Source organism: Macrobrachium rosenbergii, chromosome 3, assembly GCF_040412425.1.
Source record: "Macrobrachium rosenbergii isolate ZJJX-2024 chromosome 3, ASM4041242v1, whole genome shotgun sequence".
Taxonomy (NCBI): Eukaryota; Metazoa; Arthropoda; class Malacostraca; order Decapoda; family Palaemonidae; genus Macrobrachium; species Macrobrachium rosenbergii.
In genome coordinates, this window is record NC_089743.1 from 83,149,941 (window position 1) to 83,170,284 (window position 20,344).

General features: G+C 39.6%; 1 protein-coding gene across 17 annotated transcripts in view; it reads right to left on the reverse strand.

Moving 5' to 3' along the window:
* The window catches only part of klar (klarsicht), a 155,096-nt gene that overhangs the window by 21,759 nt on the left and 112,993 nt on the right, over positions 1-20,344 (reverse strand). For 3 of the 17 annotated variants that reach the window (XM_067083646.1, XM_067083644.1, XM_067083635.1), the window contains one exon: positions 2,683-2,808. The exons of 3 other annotated variants lie outside the window; for them this stretch is intronic. In XM_067083646.1, coding sequence (XP_066939747.1) covers positions 2,683-2,808 — 126 coding nt within the window. Of the gene's footprint in view, positions 1-2,682; positions 2,809-3,480; positions 7,665-9,777; positions 10,070-10,250; positions 10,378-20,344 lie in introns of those variants that run through there. 11 more of the 17 variants (XM_067083548.1, XM_067083590.1, XM_067083556.1 and 8 more) reach the window with 11 other exon arrangements.

Below are 20,344 nucleotides of genomic sequence, written 5' to 3' on the forward strand. Positions count from 1 at the left end.
ACATGGCTGATTATATTGGTGTAGCGAATGAACTTCACAAATCATATAAACTAGGTAATTTGTATAAGATATAAATCATTGTTGACAACACGCTACATTAAAACATAGTGCCACAGTTTCCGTCATGCCCTAACTGAATTGTTTAACAATATATTCTGCAGTCAACTGTCATATTTTAAGTTGTAGTGGCTGTGTGATTGCTACGACTGAGGCAATGAGCCGCGAATACTGGAAATAAAACATCACATTTGAGGCAAGTATATGAATACTACGGTACGTTTTCTTAGGACCCCAAGAGACAGTGCATAGTAAACGCTATGTGTAAAAGTTTAAGGAATTTATATCACTACATGAGGCAAAACACACGAGAGATGAATTTCAGTATACTGCGCGCGCACACACACACACACACACCACTTGAAATGTCTAGAAACTCTCCTTGTCGCGTCATAATACAGTGAATCGGGAAGGCCGTGTTTTACGGTACTTTAAGCATGTCACACTACTGTAGTATCCAAAGTTAATCACTGTGGCAATACCACGGGATGAAGATATATAAAATAAATTTACTGCACTGTCGTAAAATTCGCCAATACTTCGTAAAGAATGTGGTACTTATACAACACTAGACCCAAGACTAGTTATTCTCTCTATATCAGAGACGACCAAACCAACGAACCTTGAATACGGTTAACCACATCGATGCACGAGGGAAAACTTTCATACGTACTCTAGAACAAAAAGTGCAGATTTGTACAGTTTTTCCCTTAATGTAGACAGAGCAACGAACATTTCATCTTACTGACTCAGGAGACGAAAAGTACATCAAATTGCCCAAATCACCTCGTCGCAAGAATAAATGAGTACAGCGCAATGTGAAAGGAGTAAAATAAAAGTACTGCCATTTTCCAAAAACCAAGTGCCTCAGCCGCAGGAGAAAAACTTCGTAACCTGCGGCTTCCGGCGATCTCTTCACTAAACCATTACCATCGTAGCATGGCAGTGGTCGAAGGAAAATGCTCCCTGGGATCGTTAATCCGAGATGATTACCGATCTTCTAATATTCATGTACGGCAAAGTTTTCATGTCAAACTATCTGCAAATGATGATGACCTGCTTCGAGTGTGCGTGTGTGTGTATATACATATACACATACATACACCATATACATATACATACATACACACACACATATATATATAATATAATAAACACACCTGAGAGAGAGAGAGAGAGAGAGAGAGAGAGAGAGAGAGTAGAGAGAGAGAGAGAGAGAGAGAGAGAGAGGGTTTTTTACAAGGAGTGAGTTTATCTCGTCTTGGTCCTCCCATTATTAAGATATTTTGGCGAAGTGACGAACCACACGTCTTGGGGTTTTCCTCTCTTTCCACCCCAGTTACAACAAAAAACAGTTTATTTACAGTAAAATGCTTAATTCACAGATCAGGTCAGTAAAGGGACTGGATATTAGAAAAACGTCTATATCTCCAGATCAAAACTCGAAAGCTGGAACCTTAGTTTGTGAGCCGCTGGGTTACCACTGCTTCCCGAGGCCAGCAGAAAGTCTGAGACTGAATGAGGATGATATCTGAGTCACTCACCATTGTGAGTTCCGTTACAGACTGCTCAAGTTCCGATGGCTAATTATACAGTTTAACTGGCTAGTGAAAACTCATTCTTATGTATTACGAAAGCAACAAATTTCTAACTATGCCTAATGCGAATAAAAATTTCAAGATCATCATCAACGGCACTAATACTATATAATACATATAATTAAAAAAAAAACTTTACAACCCCAAACATAAGCAATGATATATTTCTACACCAATGAGCCTCTGATTAAAAGGGTACAGGTTAAATAAGAAAACTTAGTCAACTAGCAGCAATATAGATTTGAATCCCATTAAATTGATCCCATTTTCTCTACCCATAGAAAACGAACTCAAACACTATAGAAAATGATCGTAATTTGTACAAGGGCGACTAAAGAATAACTACTACTAGCTTACAGAGATTTCTGTAACGCACGCCGAATTTACTACTCTTGTTCAAAAGCTTCTCAATCTTCTAATTTCAGCGACGATTCAGAACTTAAAATTAAGATAACTGTACTGCTATAAAAGCTGGAAAACTAACTCCAAAACTCACTGAAACATGTTGAACATTATTGGTCTCTGAAAATAGTCGTCAAGAGAACCAACAATAGACAAAAGCACACTTTGTGTATTCGAAATCTCTTTAGACTGACAAGAATAAGAGTGTTTTACAGGTTTTACATATCAGTTTTTCTTCTCTGCTGAAGTTTAAAAGTTCATTGAAAAATACAGAGCGAGCTCTATTTTGTGTACCAATAACTTGATCATTACATGCAAACATATTACTCACTGAAAAGTCTCATAGGCAAATACAAATAAAGTAAATGCACAAAATTTTCTAATATCTATGGCAATTCAGGTTTCGTAGATTAGTCATTCAATATAAAAGCATTCCTATACAGCTTAACTGCTTTGACTGTTAGAGAGATTAAACTTGGTTGAATTGGGGAGGGGGTTATTCAACAATGCAGTAAATTAAATGTAAAGAGTAAATTGCAGTGATTAGGGATTAATACATGGTTAATATAAAAAATTTAAAAAATCTGTGAAAATTAACTTCCTAGATCATGCAAAGCAACCTAACCTTGTGTCTCTCTTAGCTGCTTAGTGACCTTTGGCACCTTCTTAGTGCCACGGCCCCCAGAAGGGAGGGGCGGGGACGTGCTGGGATCTACAGGGGCGGGGGACTCTTCAGATGTGGATCCCCAGCCTATACAACCACCACCAAACAGATAAAAAGAAAAAAACAAAGGGAGAGCTGTATTAAGGACGGAAAGGAACCTACGTTAACACCATTTAAACGATTTAATCAAGATTTTTTTTCCTATTAAACCATACATAACGCTATCTCTATAACATTTTCTTTAAATAGCAAATTCGTCATAACGGTAATAACTGTACCATAGATATGTACATAGTTCATGTCCGTTTGTATGTGCATTAATTAAATTTCTATTGTTAAACTATTACATCTAAACCTAAACGAGACACTAGGCATTCATGCAGTCACCTACACCAAACAACGTAGTGTCTTACGAATTACTTTATAAAGCGTCTAACCTCTTAGTAAAGAATAACTGTATACAGTTTATAACCTCCTAAATACTAACACTAGTGGCCTTGTTCTTTTCCATGGCTGCCCTATTTGGATTTATTAACAAAATAGAAAAATAAATCACATATATGGGCAGCTTCTCATAATTTGTGTATAAAAATTACTTAAAACCATGAGGAAGTGCCACTAAAATCCCTAATTGCCTATGCAGATGTCACTGCATCTTTGATTTAGAGCATGGAAAAGAATGATAAAGTTAACCCTCCACCAGCAATTTGTATAAAGCAGTGTCAATGCCCACAGAAAAGGGTGAAATATTCAACTTACTGCTGACAGTGATGGATCTATCTGGATCATAGCTTAGGCCGGGAGATCCTTGAGTGATGGTGTCAGACTCGTTCAGATCGTCATGATCATCCGAGTCTGTCATGTAAGATGGGTTGATCTGATACATATCTCTGAAGGTTTTAAAGCTGTAGTCTACCTGGTTGTCAGTCTTAGCAGGACTTGATTCCACACTACCCTTTGCAACGTCATCCTTTGTCTTGATGGATGACGCAGTCTGTACTTGATAAGTTTCATATGCTAGGTCAGACATATTGTCAATGGTGGTGGGAGGTGAAGCAGAATCTTCTCGAGATGGGGACCTCGAGCAGGACCTGGAGGGAGACATTTCATCGGATCCTTGGACGCCCGAACTAGAAGCTGGTGAAGAACCAGGAATTGGTGATTCATCTCGCCTTATCCCAGCATCTGTATCCAAATTTTCATCTGTTCCCCCATTACTGTCATTAAAAGAGGCATCACTTCTAGCCCCACCATGTCGCCTTACAGTATGACGACCACGTTTCTGGTGAAGTCGCGGCCCCACAATTTCCTTTATTCTTGATCTGATGTCCTTTGAATCACCATCAACGGCACCAGTGGCACTGTCCTCAGGATTACTTCCCATTGTTTCATTGGTTTCAAAATCATGTGCTTCTACACCCATGGTCTTACCTTCATAACCTGTCGATGCATCTTGATCACTACCAAAGAGTGGTGGAACATACAGCGTGCCTTCTTCACAGGTCTGCTCTTCAGTTATATTCCCTCTACTCACATTCCTACCCTTATCACTAGGTCCACACATGCAAGGACCTTCGTAGATTATTTCCCCTGAGGTCAAAGGAGTATCTGAATCATCATCATTATCTTTCCCCATGTTAACTACCACAACACAACTTGTTCCCAAAGATGACGTTAATGGCTTTACTGTTAATTTGGGACGATCAGTTTGGCGCTGATACTCTGCGTCATCATAGGAATAAATATAATTTATATTTTGAGTACCAATAACACCCGGGAAATTCTCTACATAATCATAGGATCCCCCTACCTTGTCAGTACATGAACTATCTTTGGCATCAAAGTACACTGGATTTTGGTCATCTGACGATGAATTTGAGCTATCAACAAACAACTCAGGCTCATTTCCACTGTTATAACTACTATCACCTGGGTTATTAGAACTGCAACCTACAACCGCTCCCTCGTCTTTTCCCGAGCTATTAACTGCCGATTTGCCATTCTTCCCATTCGCTTCTTCACTGGATTCACTATCTGGCACATATTCAGTGTGTACTTCAGATGGCACAGCTACCTCGCAAGATTTCACAACGTAAAAATCATCTTGCTCGGGTAAAATCTGTTTATCCGGAACGCCCTGTTCATTCTCAAATACAACGTATGAGGTTTTATTTGATAATTCAGTCACCACGGGATTTTGGAACATATTTTCACTACAAGGCCTCATCTCCGTCACTTGAGCCATTGCATCTGCAGGCCTCTTTTTCTCTCTACACAGACATCCTTTACAAAGACTTTCAGACTCATTAAACTCAACAGTTACAGAGGAACATGCTGTGCAAGGGGTTTCGGTCACTATTGTCGTTTCAGTTGAACACTTGCTGGCTGTTTGGAGGCTTGCCTCTGTGTAAGTCTCGGTGAGCAAATTAGAGGTTGCTTCAACCAGCTCAGATTCACAGAGTTCCTTTCCAAATGACAGAGGAAGGGCATCTCCATGCTGGGACTTGAATTTCTCTCTTTTTTCCTTCCACGACTTTCCTCGAACTAATCTTGGCCTCTCTGGGTGTAGCAATTCAGTTTTTGATGCTTCTAATTTGCCATCACGTTTATTCTTTTTGCCTTTTTTCTTCCCATTCTTTTTCTCTACAATCTTTTCTTTTTCTTTACTACTTTCAGAGTTTCCAAGCGGCGCTTCTACAATAATTTCTGGTGATGGAGAGGTACCTATCCTACACTGAGGACTAACTTCCAAATTTTCTGCTTTAAGATTACCACAAGATTCTTGTGTCTCGGTATCAGGTGCAAAATTTCCTCTTTCACTTTGGCTTTCATCTTCACTTTTAAGGCTTAGCGAGTCTCTACTCTCTGACATATCATTTTCACCCTTCGAAGATGTTCTTTCACTTAAGCTCAAGTCTACGGGCTCATTGTCACTTCCATCAGCAGTGCCAACACACTTATCTTCACCTATCACCAATTCTCCTTCAGACTCTGTTTCTGAACCATGTATATTTTTTATCTTTGCTTCGTGGCACTCAAACCCTACAGACACACACGGAGAGCCTGGTTTATTCTCAGCCACCACCGACTCATTGTTTACGTGTGGTTCTTCAGGTTGGTCTGGCTTCTCTAATGGTCCTATAAATGGAGGGCTTTCTTGTTTGACATTTGATTCTTTATTTTTATATTTTTCAAACGATTCCTTAACAATTTTGGGTATTTTTGAGGTGGTTACTTTAATACAAGGAGCAACCTCTCTATTTTCTTCATTATTTCCTTTATTATTAACACATTTATTATCTGGCTGCACTTTCTCATTGTCTAACACTTCGGCAGTTATGGGGTGCTTTTCCGTTTCAAGTTCTACATCCTGCGACTCATTAAATGATGATTGAGGCTTTGACAATTCACTCTCTCTCTCTTCTGACGTACATAACTCCGTTTTAGTTTCATTTTCTACCAAAGTTTCTTTAGATTCTAATTTACCCTCTACTTCTGATGGATTTTCAACAACCGGTGAATCCATTGTCTTGGCATTTACATTCCCACCAAGCACTAATTCTGGAACACAATCATCCTCTCCCTTCATCACCGAGTGAAACGCTGCGTCAAGAACTTCATTTGTAATTATGTCACTATCATCTTCCTCGGCTAAACTTGGTTGGTCGGCCAAAGTGGCATCATCGTAAGTGGCATTCAGAAGACTTGGCACCTCACACACTTGATTAATCTGCTGTGCTTGCAGGTTCATTTTCTCTTGGCTATACTCATTGTCGATTGTATATATTTTCCCACTTTCATTGCTACCACCACTTAGATCAGTTTCCCATTCATCATCATCATCTGCTTTGGTACTATCGATGTACGGTATCTTGTTCGTAGTACTGCTACTAATTTTATTGATCTTAATCTGAGTAGCGGTTTTAATGGTACCAAGGCCACTAGTTTTTTTAAGATTGCTATCGCTAGTTGTTAATGCACCTTCTACCTCCGGGACTAAAATTTCTTTACCAGAATTGCTATTTGGTACTGTGTTACTAACTCCACATACAACAGGAGTTTCTGCACTTGAAACTGGTATCTCTACACTATCTTCTGAGAAGTATCTGACGTTTTGTTCATAATTTTTCAAGGTATCTTTACTTTTATCAACATTATCATAATCACTCCCATAATCATCATCATCTCCTCCAATGTCACCAAAATCCTCTAAGTCATTTAGACCAGGAGCATGCCTGGGCCCAGCTAAGAAGTCCACTTGACCACTTCCACTTGTCCTTACTGGACCTCCACCAGCTCCAAAGTCTGTAAATTCCTCACCAAAATCGCCAAACTCCTTTTCACAATCAATCACGTCATCATCATTTATTACATATTCCTCATCATCGCTTTTATGCCCACCACCGTCATCGCTCAAGTCTTCCCAGCACTCGGCCACATCTTCGGACATGATTTCAGGGCCATCTCTGACATTTTTCGTGAGGTCGAAGGTCACCCTTAGGCCTTTGCCTGGCGGAGTCTTTGATGTTGCAGTTGGATCCTGGGGTTCCCTACTGACAGCAGATGCCAGTGAATGAGGGCCCTGCTGATGCTGCGGAATATTTTGGCGACCTGACAACAGTATGGAGGGCCGAGGAATACGCGTGGGGTGTTGGGAGGCGGCAGCAGGAAAACTGGGATCACCTTGGCGTCTTGCTTCACGCATCTTTTCCTTCTTACTCTTGTCACGTTTGGGGGCCATCTCGGAGTAACCGATGCCTTATGAAGAATAATCACTCCCTTTTGCTTTTCTCAAATGCAATGTCCCTCTACTCGTCCTAATTCAAGATCACAGTTTTCTGTAGCACTTACTCTACGTCTTCGTACGCATTGCATTATAATGGCATCTCGTAAGTGCTTCACTTTCTTCACTTAGCACGTCTGCAATCCGTACTATTAGTCTACTTTTTTATAAAATAAAAAAAAATACATACGGTTAGACTAATGTTCTATAGGACAAATTGATAAGAACAGAACAAAACATGTTAAACCTTATAAAGAATAAACAAAGCATATACAAAACCACCTTCAATTGCAACGTGGAGAAAATAGTATAGTATGGAGCACAAACAGACAGAAAGGGCTAAAGGAGAGCTTTGTATATAAACAGAGACGTGTAGAATGTCGAGAAAAAATGTTTACGGTATGGAACAATTATTTAGAATACCAGTTCACCATCTTAAATACCGGTTTAATTTCATTAACAAATGTAGCCACGTTCTTTCCTTTACAGTACGCTGTCTAACTTCACTAATGGCTGGGTTACTGTTAGGCGCATGCAAGCAAATGATCGTAAATTAATGGAGCATTGCTCTGTCACGTTAAAAAATTTTTCCCAAAAAATGTTGTTGTTCATCTCATCTATACTGTACATATGCGCATAAACATTACTTCCTAACTATGCCTAGAGCGTTTAGGCGTCGAAATTGGTGGGTGCGGTCTATCTACTGTAAATGGGAGAGACGAAAGATGAAGTTTACAGGAGTATAAGACGCGAGGTGTGGGGGGACAAAGAGCGACAGGTGCCAGTGTCTTATAACATTATATGGGGATGGGAGGGGTGGAACTAATGGTGAAACTAAGCAGACGAACAGTGTAAACCTATGGAGTTACGCTTACTCTCATTTAAGAGATAAAAGATTAATGGACATTATCTTGTGTTATCTAAATCACCCCCTTTAAAAAAAAAGGGCATTATCTTGTGATATCTAAAACCATCCCCTTCAAAAAAAAAAAAAAAAAAAAAAAAAAAATGGAGGCCAAGGGTGAAAAATAAAACGATTTTATATTTTAGTGGACTGCTACACACTCGAACTCAAAATAGTTAACGGACCCAAGCAAAGGATTCACAGTTGAGCAACACCCAAACAAAGTAACACACGTCATCGGCCTCATCAGTACCGCAGCTGCGAGTTCTGGGATGAGGGTGAGCTCTGTGGTGGGAAAGGAAGAGTGGGGGGTAAACGAGTGGGGAGGGGCATGAAAACGCGGGCTTGAGCGTTCGAAGGGGCATGTCAAGATCATTCGAGATGAATGAAAGTATGAAGACCCTAAACTTCTTTGCCCGGGACCCTATTGTATGAAAATGACTAGAAATTGAATTAACTTTTAAAAATAAGACTGCAGACGGCAAATCAATTCTCACAGAGATCAAAAGTACATGAAGGCGCTGACTGGTTTAAATCAGGATTTGATTTCACAATACACTATACCACTGTATCAAATGAGAAAAATTATCCGACTACTGGAAAAATAAGGGGAATCCACAGACCATAAATTCATGACAAGTTTGGTTGGGCTACCAATCCAAGTCCAGCGTTTTAATCTAATTAAGATCCAAAACTGTAGGAACAGGAACCTGGTGTTAGCCAAGACGGCCTAAGATCGTGAAAAAAACAATAATCTATGTTAATTTCGCCTAGTGTTGGCAAGAACATCTACAAGCTGGAGAGAGAGAGAGAGAGAGAGAGAGAGAGAGAGAGAATTGCTCCTTCCACCAACTACAGCAAACAAATATAATTGTAGGCAATTTCGTATAAATGTTTGGAGAGTTTCTATTCGACTGTTGCAGATACTGACACAATAAAAAAAAAAACTCAGATGCCGACAAATATCACAGCGTAAGTCTTAAAGCAAGCTGTATGGCGCAACAACTGGGGGCACGTGGTACAATAATACTAGGCTGCATGTGCATGATATCTCGAGGAAGTTCTCTTGCACCAGCCAGGTGTACAGTTTCATGCCTATTTGAGTCATTATCACCACTCATACATATTCACAACACACTCCACAGGTTAACCGTTAACTCCGTTAATGCGTGTTAATGTACTGGCACTTTGATGACAATGCAGAAAAAATATCTTGGCTTAATATGACAAATACTATTCAGTTCTCCACAACACGCCACTGTCCAAATACTATCCAGTTCTTCACAACATGACACTGTCAAAGCGCTTGTGAGATTATCGAGTTTAATATTTGTCGGTACCGTACAACTAGTCACACTGTTAGTCTTACATTAATTGCGGCTTGGCGGCCATGAAACGTGATCACTAATAAATTAGAGAGATAGAACGGTAACGTAGTAGATTCGTGAACTTTCACGCACGAGTAAGTGGTTCAGTCCTGGGTAAGAATGTTTTCACATCAAGAACACCACGCTTAGCACTGCCATCACGTGGCCCTTTGAGTGCCAAATGGCGGACCTGGGGGAGCAGCCTGGCCTACAACAGTCCCAGTCCTGATTGGGAACGAAGTTCCCCTGCAAGGGCTACATCCACGTCTCTCAAGTATTACCCCTGCCAAACACACTTCAGACTGGCACTAACAGTATGACTACTACGTTTAAAGTTTATCTTATCAATTAGAAAAAAAATAACAATTAAATCCCTTAACCACTTCAGATATCTCGTCGTATCACTCGAGGGATGACACATGATCATCTCCAAACAAAATATTACACTATCACAGATATATCCCGCAATACAAACTGACAACATTTGTCTCTCTCGCCGGTTGTGCTCTAAACTTCACTGTTCTGGTCTAAGTCTCCCACTGAAGAGACTACCAAGCTGCCTACAAAGCAGTAAGGATTTCAAACGAGCGCGGGGTAGCCAGCCAGGACGAGCTGCCACACTATATTTAAAGCCGACTTCTTTACTCGTTTCTCATTTCCCCCATCTTCGTTCGAAATTTCGATTACTTTAAGACAAGAGTGATAAAACAGAGCTAATAAACACTATCGAGTGATGAAGATAGCGTACTGAGTATTTCAAGCTAATACAAGATGCTAAATACGAATTATGACGACAACATTTGAGAATAATCGCGCAGTTGGCATATTCGGTGATTCCACTCGCACACTACCCTTACCACCATCCCCCTCCCCAACGTTCCCCATGAGCCCAACAATACCCACAATACCCCTACCTCCCCCACAATCCCCACCAAGCCACTTACGTCACCACACGTCTTGTCGGGGTGCCAACTGCTGACTTACCAACCTCATCCTCGGAACAAAATACTTAATATTCAAAATGCGAGTCCACGCAAGGCCACGGGCTCTGATCGTCGCAGGTTGGCTAACGCACTCAAGCAAAGGAACAAACGCCATCTACAATTACGCATGCATTTTCTCTGTTACGAAGGTTAAATATATCCTGGTTGCCTCCCGCTACTGTTTACCGGTAACTGGTCTATTTTTTACTCGCGGCTATCATTTGCTCTCAGTGACTTCGATGGAGGTCCGCAGCTGTACATACATTTACACTGGTATATACATTTACAGAAATGTGTAATGAAGATATTTACTTCTGCAGGACAGGGGAACATTCCACACGCACAAAAGCAAACCTGACGAATCGTTTCGAACAGAAACTTTCACAAGGAGATGAAGTGCGAGTCGAGATGAGCGGCATGATGATTATGAGTGCCTTGTCAACATAGGGGGTGAGTCACTCACTTACACCACCATCATCGTCATCTTCCTTCCTCGCTAAATGCTTTCTTGAAGAACAGAATATTTGAGGTGTTACTCAGCTGCGATGCCTTAAAAATTAAATGCCGCAAGTATGAGCATGTCCAACAAATATACACTTATATAAAAATTGAATGAATAATTTGTTTTCCCTTCAAATAACCTGTTAAAAATATAACCTCACAATGCAAAATTAATGATACAGAACAAAATATTTCCTCGCCAATCAATTTCGTAGGCGCAAGAAAATCCACGCTGACCAGTCTGAACTTGAAAATATCCCGTAAATTTCAGCAGGCGACACCACCGCATAGTCCCAACCCCAAGCAACCCGCACTCGCTCCCTTTTAGATCATCCCCCATTGACCAGTTCCACCAACCCGGACCATTTTTACGTGGCACTGCATAAATCCACACAAGCGTTCGCGGTCACGTTCTGAAGGTGTGCCAACATTTAGTCACTGGTTGGAAATACGGTCGCGCCCCACTTACAGCTTCGTCGGCCGTCCCGGACATTCGTCGGATCCTACCGCCTGTGCCCATGTGAGAAAATAAAGAAAATACCTTTCATACTGATGATCGCCCATCCAGAAGTGTTTATTACATCAAAATGACATACGCACATGAAAAGGTAAAATATACAGACGTATATACACCCAACCAAAATACTCGGTTCTCGAGGTGACACGTTATCTACTGATGAAAAGCAAAACCAGTTCATTTTACGCACTAAACTTGCAAAGGCTTTATAAGACATTCCCGAAATGATTAAAACTAGCCTCTAGTTGTAAAAAGATGTTACCCGTTAATGTGGGCAAAAACGGTTATAATGAGACGTTCCCACACCAGCCAACACCGTGGTATTGTATTTAAGCAATCTCGCTGAAAATGCCACCTAGCTAAAGCGATCCATGGAATTCTACCCGCCCCCTTCTCTCTCTCTCTCTCTCTCTCTATATATATATATATAGTGTGTGTGTGTGTGTGTGTGTGTGTGTTTGTAAAAGGCAAGATGGTCTTGTTATCAGCTCTGAAACTGTTATAGGTCTTCTATGGATGTATTCTTGTTTAAATAAATATTATCATCGATAGAAAGCTATTTTTTACGAGAACATCGTAGAGACTATTTATAGTGGAGGCTGCTGTGATCTGCAAGGACGAAATGTTCCTGTATCGAGCGGTTATCACCAGGATTATTCTTTCACTGCTTTGAAACGTACGTAAAGAAATTTTTAAATAGTCAGATCACAGTAAAACTTAAACAACTCACTTGGAAGTATTTGGTTAACTCTGGGGCACTCTCTAAAAACAGTGACAAAGTCAAATTACAATCTGTATTATATATATATATATATATATATATATATATATATGTATATATATATATGTATGTATGTATATACAGTCCACACTTAAAAAAAAAAGAATTTATTTGCACGCCCTCATTTCCAATTACAAAAATTTTCATCCAACTGACCGACAGGGGATGCTAATGAGGGAAGAGCGATAACTGGGCGATTACAAGGGTTATCGTTAGGGAAGTGAGGAAGAGGATGAGGGTACATGCCAGCATCAAGCGCGGGTACCATTAAGTAAATTAGTAAATCTTTCAAGCCTTGTCGTTGATGACATGGTTCATTACGAATACTCGAGATTAAAATCACAAATACTGTACACATTTTCAGCATTGCACTCTCCAAGTTTACAGGCAACTTACATTTTCAGCATTGCACTCTCCAAGTTTACAGACAACTTACATTTTCAGCATGTACTCCCCAAGCTGTAAATTACAGACAACTTACATTTTCAGCATTGCACTCTCCAAGTTTACAGACAACTTACATTTTCAGCATTGCACTTTCCACGTTTACAGACAACTTACATTTTCAGCATTGCACTCTCCAAGTTAGCAGACAACACATTTTCAGCATTGCACTCTCCATGTTTTACAGACAACTTACATTTTCAGCATGTACTCTCCACGCTGTAAATTACAGAACTTACATTTTCAGCAAGCACTCTCCAAGTTTACAGACAACCTACATTTTCAGCATTGCACTTTCCACGTTTACAGACAACTTACATTTTCAGCATTGCACTCTCCAAGTTAGCAGACAACTTACATTTTCAGCATTGCACTCTCCATGTTTTACAGACAACTTACATTTTCAGCATGTACTCTCCACGCTGTAAATTACACACAACTTACATTTTCAGCATGCACTCTCCAAGTTTACAGACAACCTACATTTTCAGCATTGCACTCTCCACGTTTACAGACAACTTACACTGTCAGCATGTACTCTCCAAGCTGTAAATTACAGACAACTTACATTTTCAGCATGCACTCTCCAAGTTTACAGACAACTTACATTTTCAGCATTACACTCTCCAAGTTTATAGACAACTTACATTTTCAGCATTGCACTCTCCAAGTTTACAGACAACTTACATTTTCAGCATTGCACTCTCATGTTTACAGACAATTTACATTTTCAGCATTGCACTCTCCAAGTTTACAGACAACTTACATTTTTGGCACTGCACTCTCCATGTTTACAGACAACTTACATTTTCAGCATTGCACTCTCCAAGTTTACAGACAACTTACATCTTCAGCATGTACTCTCCAAATTGACAGACAACTTCCATCTCAAACCTGTGCATTTTTAAGAGTAAACCGTAATATTACAAACAACCTAATATCCTTTTCTAGGCCAGACCAGTTGAAAATACGGAGGATAAGGAAAGGATATAGCTTTACCACGAAGGTGATACAACCGCCTCTTAGAAGATGGCAGGAAGGCCCATGGAAAACAGAAGCAGGAAAATTTAATGGTATCTAAGCAAGGTACCAATATTGTAGGATTAGAGTTAGCAATGTTAACTATGATACCTCCGAAAGTCAAGTGTGGAGCAACTTAAAACATCCAAAATACTTATAGAAATGAAAGGTTCAAATACATTGCCATAAAAAATTACACGACAATTGCATGGCACAAGAAATAAGAAATATGTAGACTATGTAGACTAGACACTGTCTTGAAGAAATTACACGAATATTGCATGGTACAAGAAATAAGAAATATGTAGACTATGTAGACACTCTTGAAGTCACTGAATCATATTTATGGCGTTTCCATTCAAATCAGGTCAACTTGATAACAAGTGTGATCAAGCGAAGAGGGAATAGAGGTGAAAAAAAAAAATGCTAAATATGGAGAGCTGAATTGTCAGATAAACCATGAATGCCACTGGGGACGGCGAAGGAACTCCATGTGCTGCCAACAACAACAGATATAAAGAGCTTAGATAGGTTAAAAATAAGCTTCAAGACAAAAGGAGTCATGCCATATGTGGGTTTGGCTAACGGAGTATCATGCCAGACTGTCAAATGCCTTATAAACATCAGCAGGCGACAAGAAATGACTCTCCAAAGTAACACAGAGATGATGCCCAAACAATGAGACAGCAAATAACCAACAGATCTCACCCTTCAGAATCACAGTAGTGATTCAAATGTAGTCAGATGAGTTATTTAAAGTTTCACATACTTTGTGATAGTTAGAGAAACTAAGTAGGCTTAACTTGCGTGTGTTTTCATGAGAACTGGTACATTAAAGAGACTGAACCAATGCGAGTTTTCAAAATAAATGATGAGGGCACAATTAATTGATTAGGTGAAAAAGACAGTAAAGCAGAGGATCCAGTTAACTCTCCCTAAGGAACCGTAAATAATTCGGTCAAGGATCTTAATAATTAAGCGCAGATGACGGCTTTGAGACAGGAGGTGCCAGTTCGTCACCAGATTCCTTATGAATCGTGCATATACGTGATCCGGCACAGGCGCTTTGCCATTATTACAAAAATTCGAGAAATGTCAAGTCCTAACACCAAACATTAATGGAGAGAGAATAGGACTAAAGAATCTATACTTTTCCTACCGATAACTTAGTTTACCCGACAGCCCAGAGTAGAGTGGAAATGTTATATTGCATATACATATATATGAACTGAGACACTTCAAATACCAAATTTCAGTAGCTCTCAAATGAAACAAAACAATCATGGTCGATATATATCCACCATACGTATGTACATAAACAAACAAAGCTCATAATAATGTTACATTATGGGCCTCTTGGAAAACTTGATGAATGCAATGGTATGCATGGTTGTTTAATTTTACTAGGATTCTTGGACTTTTCATTCTATTCATACTTACTGATTACAGATTTTCTATTATTTGATTTTTCTAGATTATTAAGCAAATACTGCCTTTTCCAAATTGTTACTCTTTCGGTTATGAACATTGCAAGTGCACTATAAATACAATGCTTGTAATTTACATTTAAAGAATAACGTGATAAACTGCTAATATTTTCCCATTTCCCTAGAGAGTTCCCATATATATATATATATATATATATATATACTGTAATATATATATATATATATATATATATATATAATATATTTATATACACACATACACAAACGTGTGTACACGCGTGCTTCTGACTGCAAACCACGCTAAATGTGTAGCCTAATGTATCTACAATGCCCCGTCAAGTCTTACGAATGGTTAATAATAATAATTAATAATAATAATAATAATAATAATAATAATAACACCATTTTCCACGCCTCCCCTCTGTTCCTCATTCATAGTTTTACCGTCGTACAAAGCTATATCCAAGATACCTCGCGTAGTAAATAACATAATTCACTCCCCTCTCACATACGGTCACGGGAACCCTCTCTCATCCCAGGATTGGACTCGGTTTTTGCCCTAGGGGCTTTTGCGTTATGGAACCCTACCCACATGATCCAACAACCAGCCCCCTGTGGTTAACTTCCGTCCACAGACTTTCCTGACGCCTCAAGAAATATCTTGAGTTTCCTACCGTGATATGTAACAAGACCGGATAGACAAACTAATGAAGGTACGCAGACATTTCAGTGATGATGTAAATGAATGGTAACATAAAATCTTTCTGGGGACAAAATCACCAAGATAATGGAGATAGAAAATCTGTCAGGGGCAAAATCAGCAAGCTTAACATTAAAAAAAAAAAAAAAAAAAAATATATATATATATATAAAAGTACACATGGCAGATCATATCGTAATAAAATCCCCATGTTGTAGTAAAAAACTGCCCAACGTTAAAAGCACACCAAGGATACTAAGACAATCTGATACTGTATATACAACAGAAGGCACTATAATAGAGCCTCTTAACTTCAACTAGAACGTTACACCAAATAAGGAACCAGGATTTAGTTTTCTTCTGAGGGAGAAGCGAGCCATTCCTCCACCCCAAAAGGAAAAACAAATAACTTTCTTGCTGAGAAGTAAATAGGCCTCACGAAGTAAACCTCTTCAAATAACCTCCAGCTGAATAAACAATGACGGCACTGTCGGGACACCAAGTATCCCGAGTCCTCAAATAAATCACATCGTAAAAGTGGACGTTTATATTGAAAAATTGGCTATAAGTATCCAGCCGAAAAACAAGACAACAAAACTGTTGATGAGAAAATACACCAAGACCGAAGATCATCACCATCATATATATATATATATATATATATATATATATATATAATATATATCATGATATATATATGTATATACACTATATATATATACCTATATATTCATATAATATACATGTATATATGATGGCACTAACAAACACATGAACACTTTTTCCACAAAAATAAATTTCTGGCTCACATCGGGATCGAACCCAGGTCTTTCAAGTAATATGGCAATGTGGGTTAGTCGGCAGAACCCTTGCCTTTCACTTGCGAGGCCTGGGTTCGATCGCAAAGTGAGTCAGAAATACTCTCTCTCTCTCTCTCTCTCTCTCTCTCTCTCTCTCTCTCTCTCTCTCTCTTCTTCTTCTTCTTCTTCTTCTTCTTCTTCTTCTGTTTAACGTGCTTTTTCCCAGTTTTCATATGGGGTAAGCACTCTCCATATATATATACTATATATGTTTAATTTTTTATCACACCGTGATTTATATACAATTATGAAGCTACAAATGTCGTTTACTATCCAGTTCATGCTACTTCTGGAATATCCCCGAAGGAGAATTATCACCGAAGGGGAATTTTTTTAAGTGATAAATGGATCGATACTGAAGTGTCGTCTCGAGCACTCGACACAGTACCTTCCAACGACTCCAATCGACGGTCTTCAGTACCGATCCATTTATCAGTAAAAAAATTCCCATTCGGTGATAATTCTCCTTCGGGGATATTCCAGAAGTAGCGTGGATTGGATATTAAGCGACATTTTTAGCTTCATGATATATATATATATATATATATATATATATATATATATATATATATATATATATATATATATATATATATATATATATATATGTGTGTGTGTGTGTGTGTGTGTGTGTGTGTGTGTGTGTGTGTGTGTGCGTGCGTGTGCGCGTGTATGTATGTATTAAATTCTTTATATACAAGAACTAAATTTAAGATTTATTCTACCTTATAATACATGTACGTAAAATTCTGGAGAGGTTATTAACATACCTCATACTACAAGCCGTGCTAATCTTGATTATACAAGGCTAAAAAAAAAAAAAAAAAAAAAAAAAAAAACTGGGCATAGTTGTGGTGGCGATGAGGATTCCCGCAGGTATCACTGACAGTGGAAAGACAAGGGTATCGCATTCACGGGGTCACACAACCTGAATTTGAGCATACCACATATACAGAGCAAAGCTACATTATAATAATCCTGATAGATTAATTTCAATACTGAAACTCACTGAAAGGGTTAAGGCCTGATTCAACATATTTCACGATGCAATTTAAATAAAACATAATTCAACATATTTCATGATACAATTTAATTCTATTAGTTGCAAAGTTTCAAGATGCTCCTTTGACCTCGCGTATATAAAAAACTTAAATTCTAATAGCCGCAAACTATACAGATAGTCCTTTGACCTCGTGTATAAAAAAAACTTAAATTCTAAACTTGATACTTAATACAATCTTTGGCGATGTAATCACCCAAATACCGGTTTCTAAGACTGACCCAGTAAGACCAGTACAACTAGTTTTTCTCAATAAGTGAAAAAATGCACACACACCAATCACTTTCGTATTCAGTTTCACGGCAAAAATTAAATCATTACTTTGAAATACACTACTAAATATCTGCAGGGATTCTGACAAATGAACATGTGACTATAACATGTGTCAAGAACACATAAATTTTCATTCACAAAGCCACAGCCACCTGTCGAACCTTGTATTAATGACTGCAACAAACTGTTACTATTTAAATGTATTTCTGTCTCTATAAAACACAGACAACAGACAGTAACACAACACTTAATGGTAATCAAACGAGTTACATGCCACCGAAACATTTGGTAATGCAAACAAAATTATTTCTGTTGCTGGGTAGAGATTTATGAAATGAATTCTGCCTATTCCAAACACTGTGGCACTATTTCCAACTCATGCTTGCTTTATACAAACTTCTTTCACACGGGGATCATTGACTTTCGTCTTTGGCACCAGCTGTTAGATTAACTCACTCTCACGAGTTTTACTTATAAGACAACGAAGCTTGCGTGTGCCAACTTCAAAACGAGGCAGGCATAAATGCGACGCCGTTCACCTCACTAGTAACATAAGCCGTGCTTTGTGTGAGCGGTCCCTCTCTAGAACTGGTGCAGGATTCTGTAAGCTGCCGCGAGGATGCCGCCACTGAGTCCTGCTGCTACCCATCTAAACATACCCCACTACCCATCCACTCAGGCCTCCTTGCCCTTCTCTTCCCAACAAATTCAGAGCCAGTAGGTGAGGAGGTTAGGGCTGGGTAATGCGGTGGGTGGGGATAGGGCGTCTGCACTCTCTCTGCTAACGGCTCCCATGAATAAACGTCTCTCTTACCTCTCGAATCTCAAGCACCAACTTGAAGGATGTCGTGAGATCCCTAACTCCTTCCAATGCAAAATGACGGTCACTTGCACAAACACATAATTGTATCGGATGCAGGTCACGTCTATGCAATTAGAACGAACCACAAACAACCCTCAACTCAATTGTAATTTTAAATATCCAACGCAATCCGCAAAATTGCGAAAGAATTTTCCGCGGCCAACGTCGGAGTTGTTTAGATAGGCGGGCTGGGTGAATTTGGTTAAGGGGTGAGAGGGGATTACCGGGTCTTAGCCGAGGGGAAACGGTTTACCTTGCCAGCACGAGGTGCGAACCAGGAGGTGTTGGGAGGAAGAGAAGAGTCAAGTCAATCTGGGCTGGGGGGAAAGGGGACTTTTTCACGATAAACTGGGGTAACTGAACGGTGCGCGTGTTCGAAGGGTGGGTGAGCATGGATATGGACGATAGCAGGAAGGGGAAGGAGGAAGCTTCGGTCGGCAGGACGACGCAGAAAGCTGCCTAGAGCCCTACTAAAGGCTGTGTGGAGTGTGGTAGGAGAATGGTGGTGGACGACTGTAACTTACAACCTCCAACTCGACATGGCTAGTAGCTCTGATATCCTTACGTTGTGGCAGCTCTTTATTTATTGATCTTGCCATAACCGTTCTCCTGTTGACTGCATGCCGCACCACTATGCAGTGAGTGGGAGGAGGAGGAGGAAGAGCATGTCAAAGACGTGGCATTAAAAAAAATATAAGAGCCGAGTGTCCCTAAGATACGACTCCATTTACTCGTTCATTTGCTCAACAAGGGATTTGAGGTCTCACCAGATCTGACCAGAAAAAGCACAAGAAAATGCCCGAGACATGCAGGAAAACGGCTGAGAAGCTAAAGGTGCAAAGTAAGATGGTGACGGAAGAGCCAGCTGGGTGGGGCAGGTACGAAAGGCATTTGCTATCTCGACTCCCCATTCTCCGAATGGGGGGAGGGTTTAACGTCATCACGCAAAATAACCTCTGTGCCACACCCCCATTCACCCTCCCACTCGCTACACAGGAAACTTCTCAAAAGATTTCAAGCATCTTCATATATTATTACGTTCTATGAACACTTAAGGTGTATATTCTAATGCGTTGCTTTCTGCTATCCAGTACACGACGATCTACGTCTAATCAACACA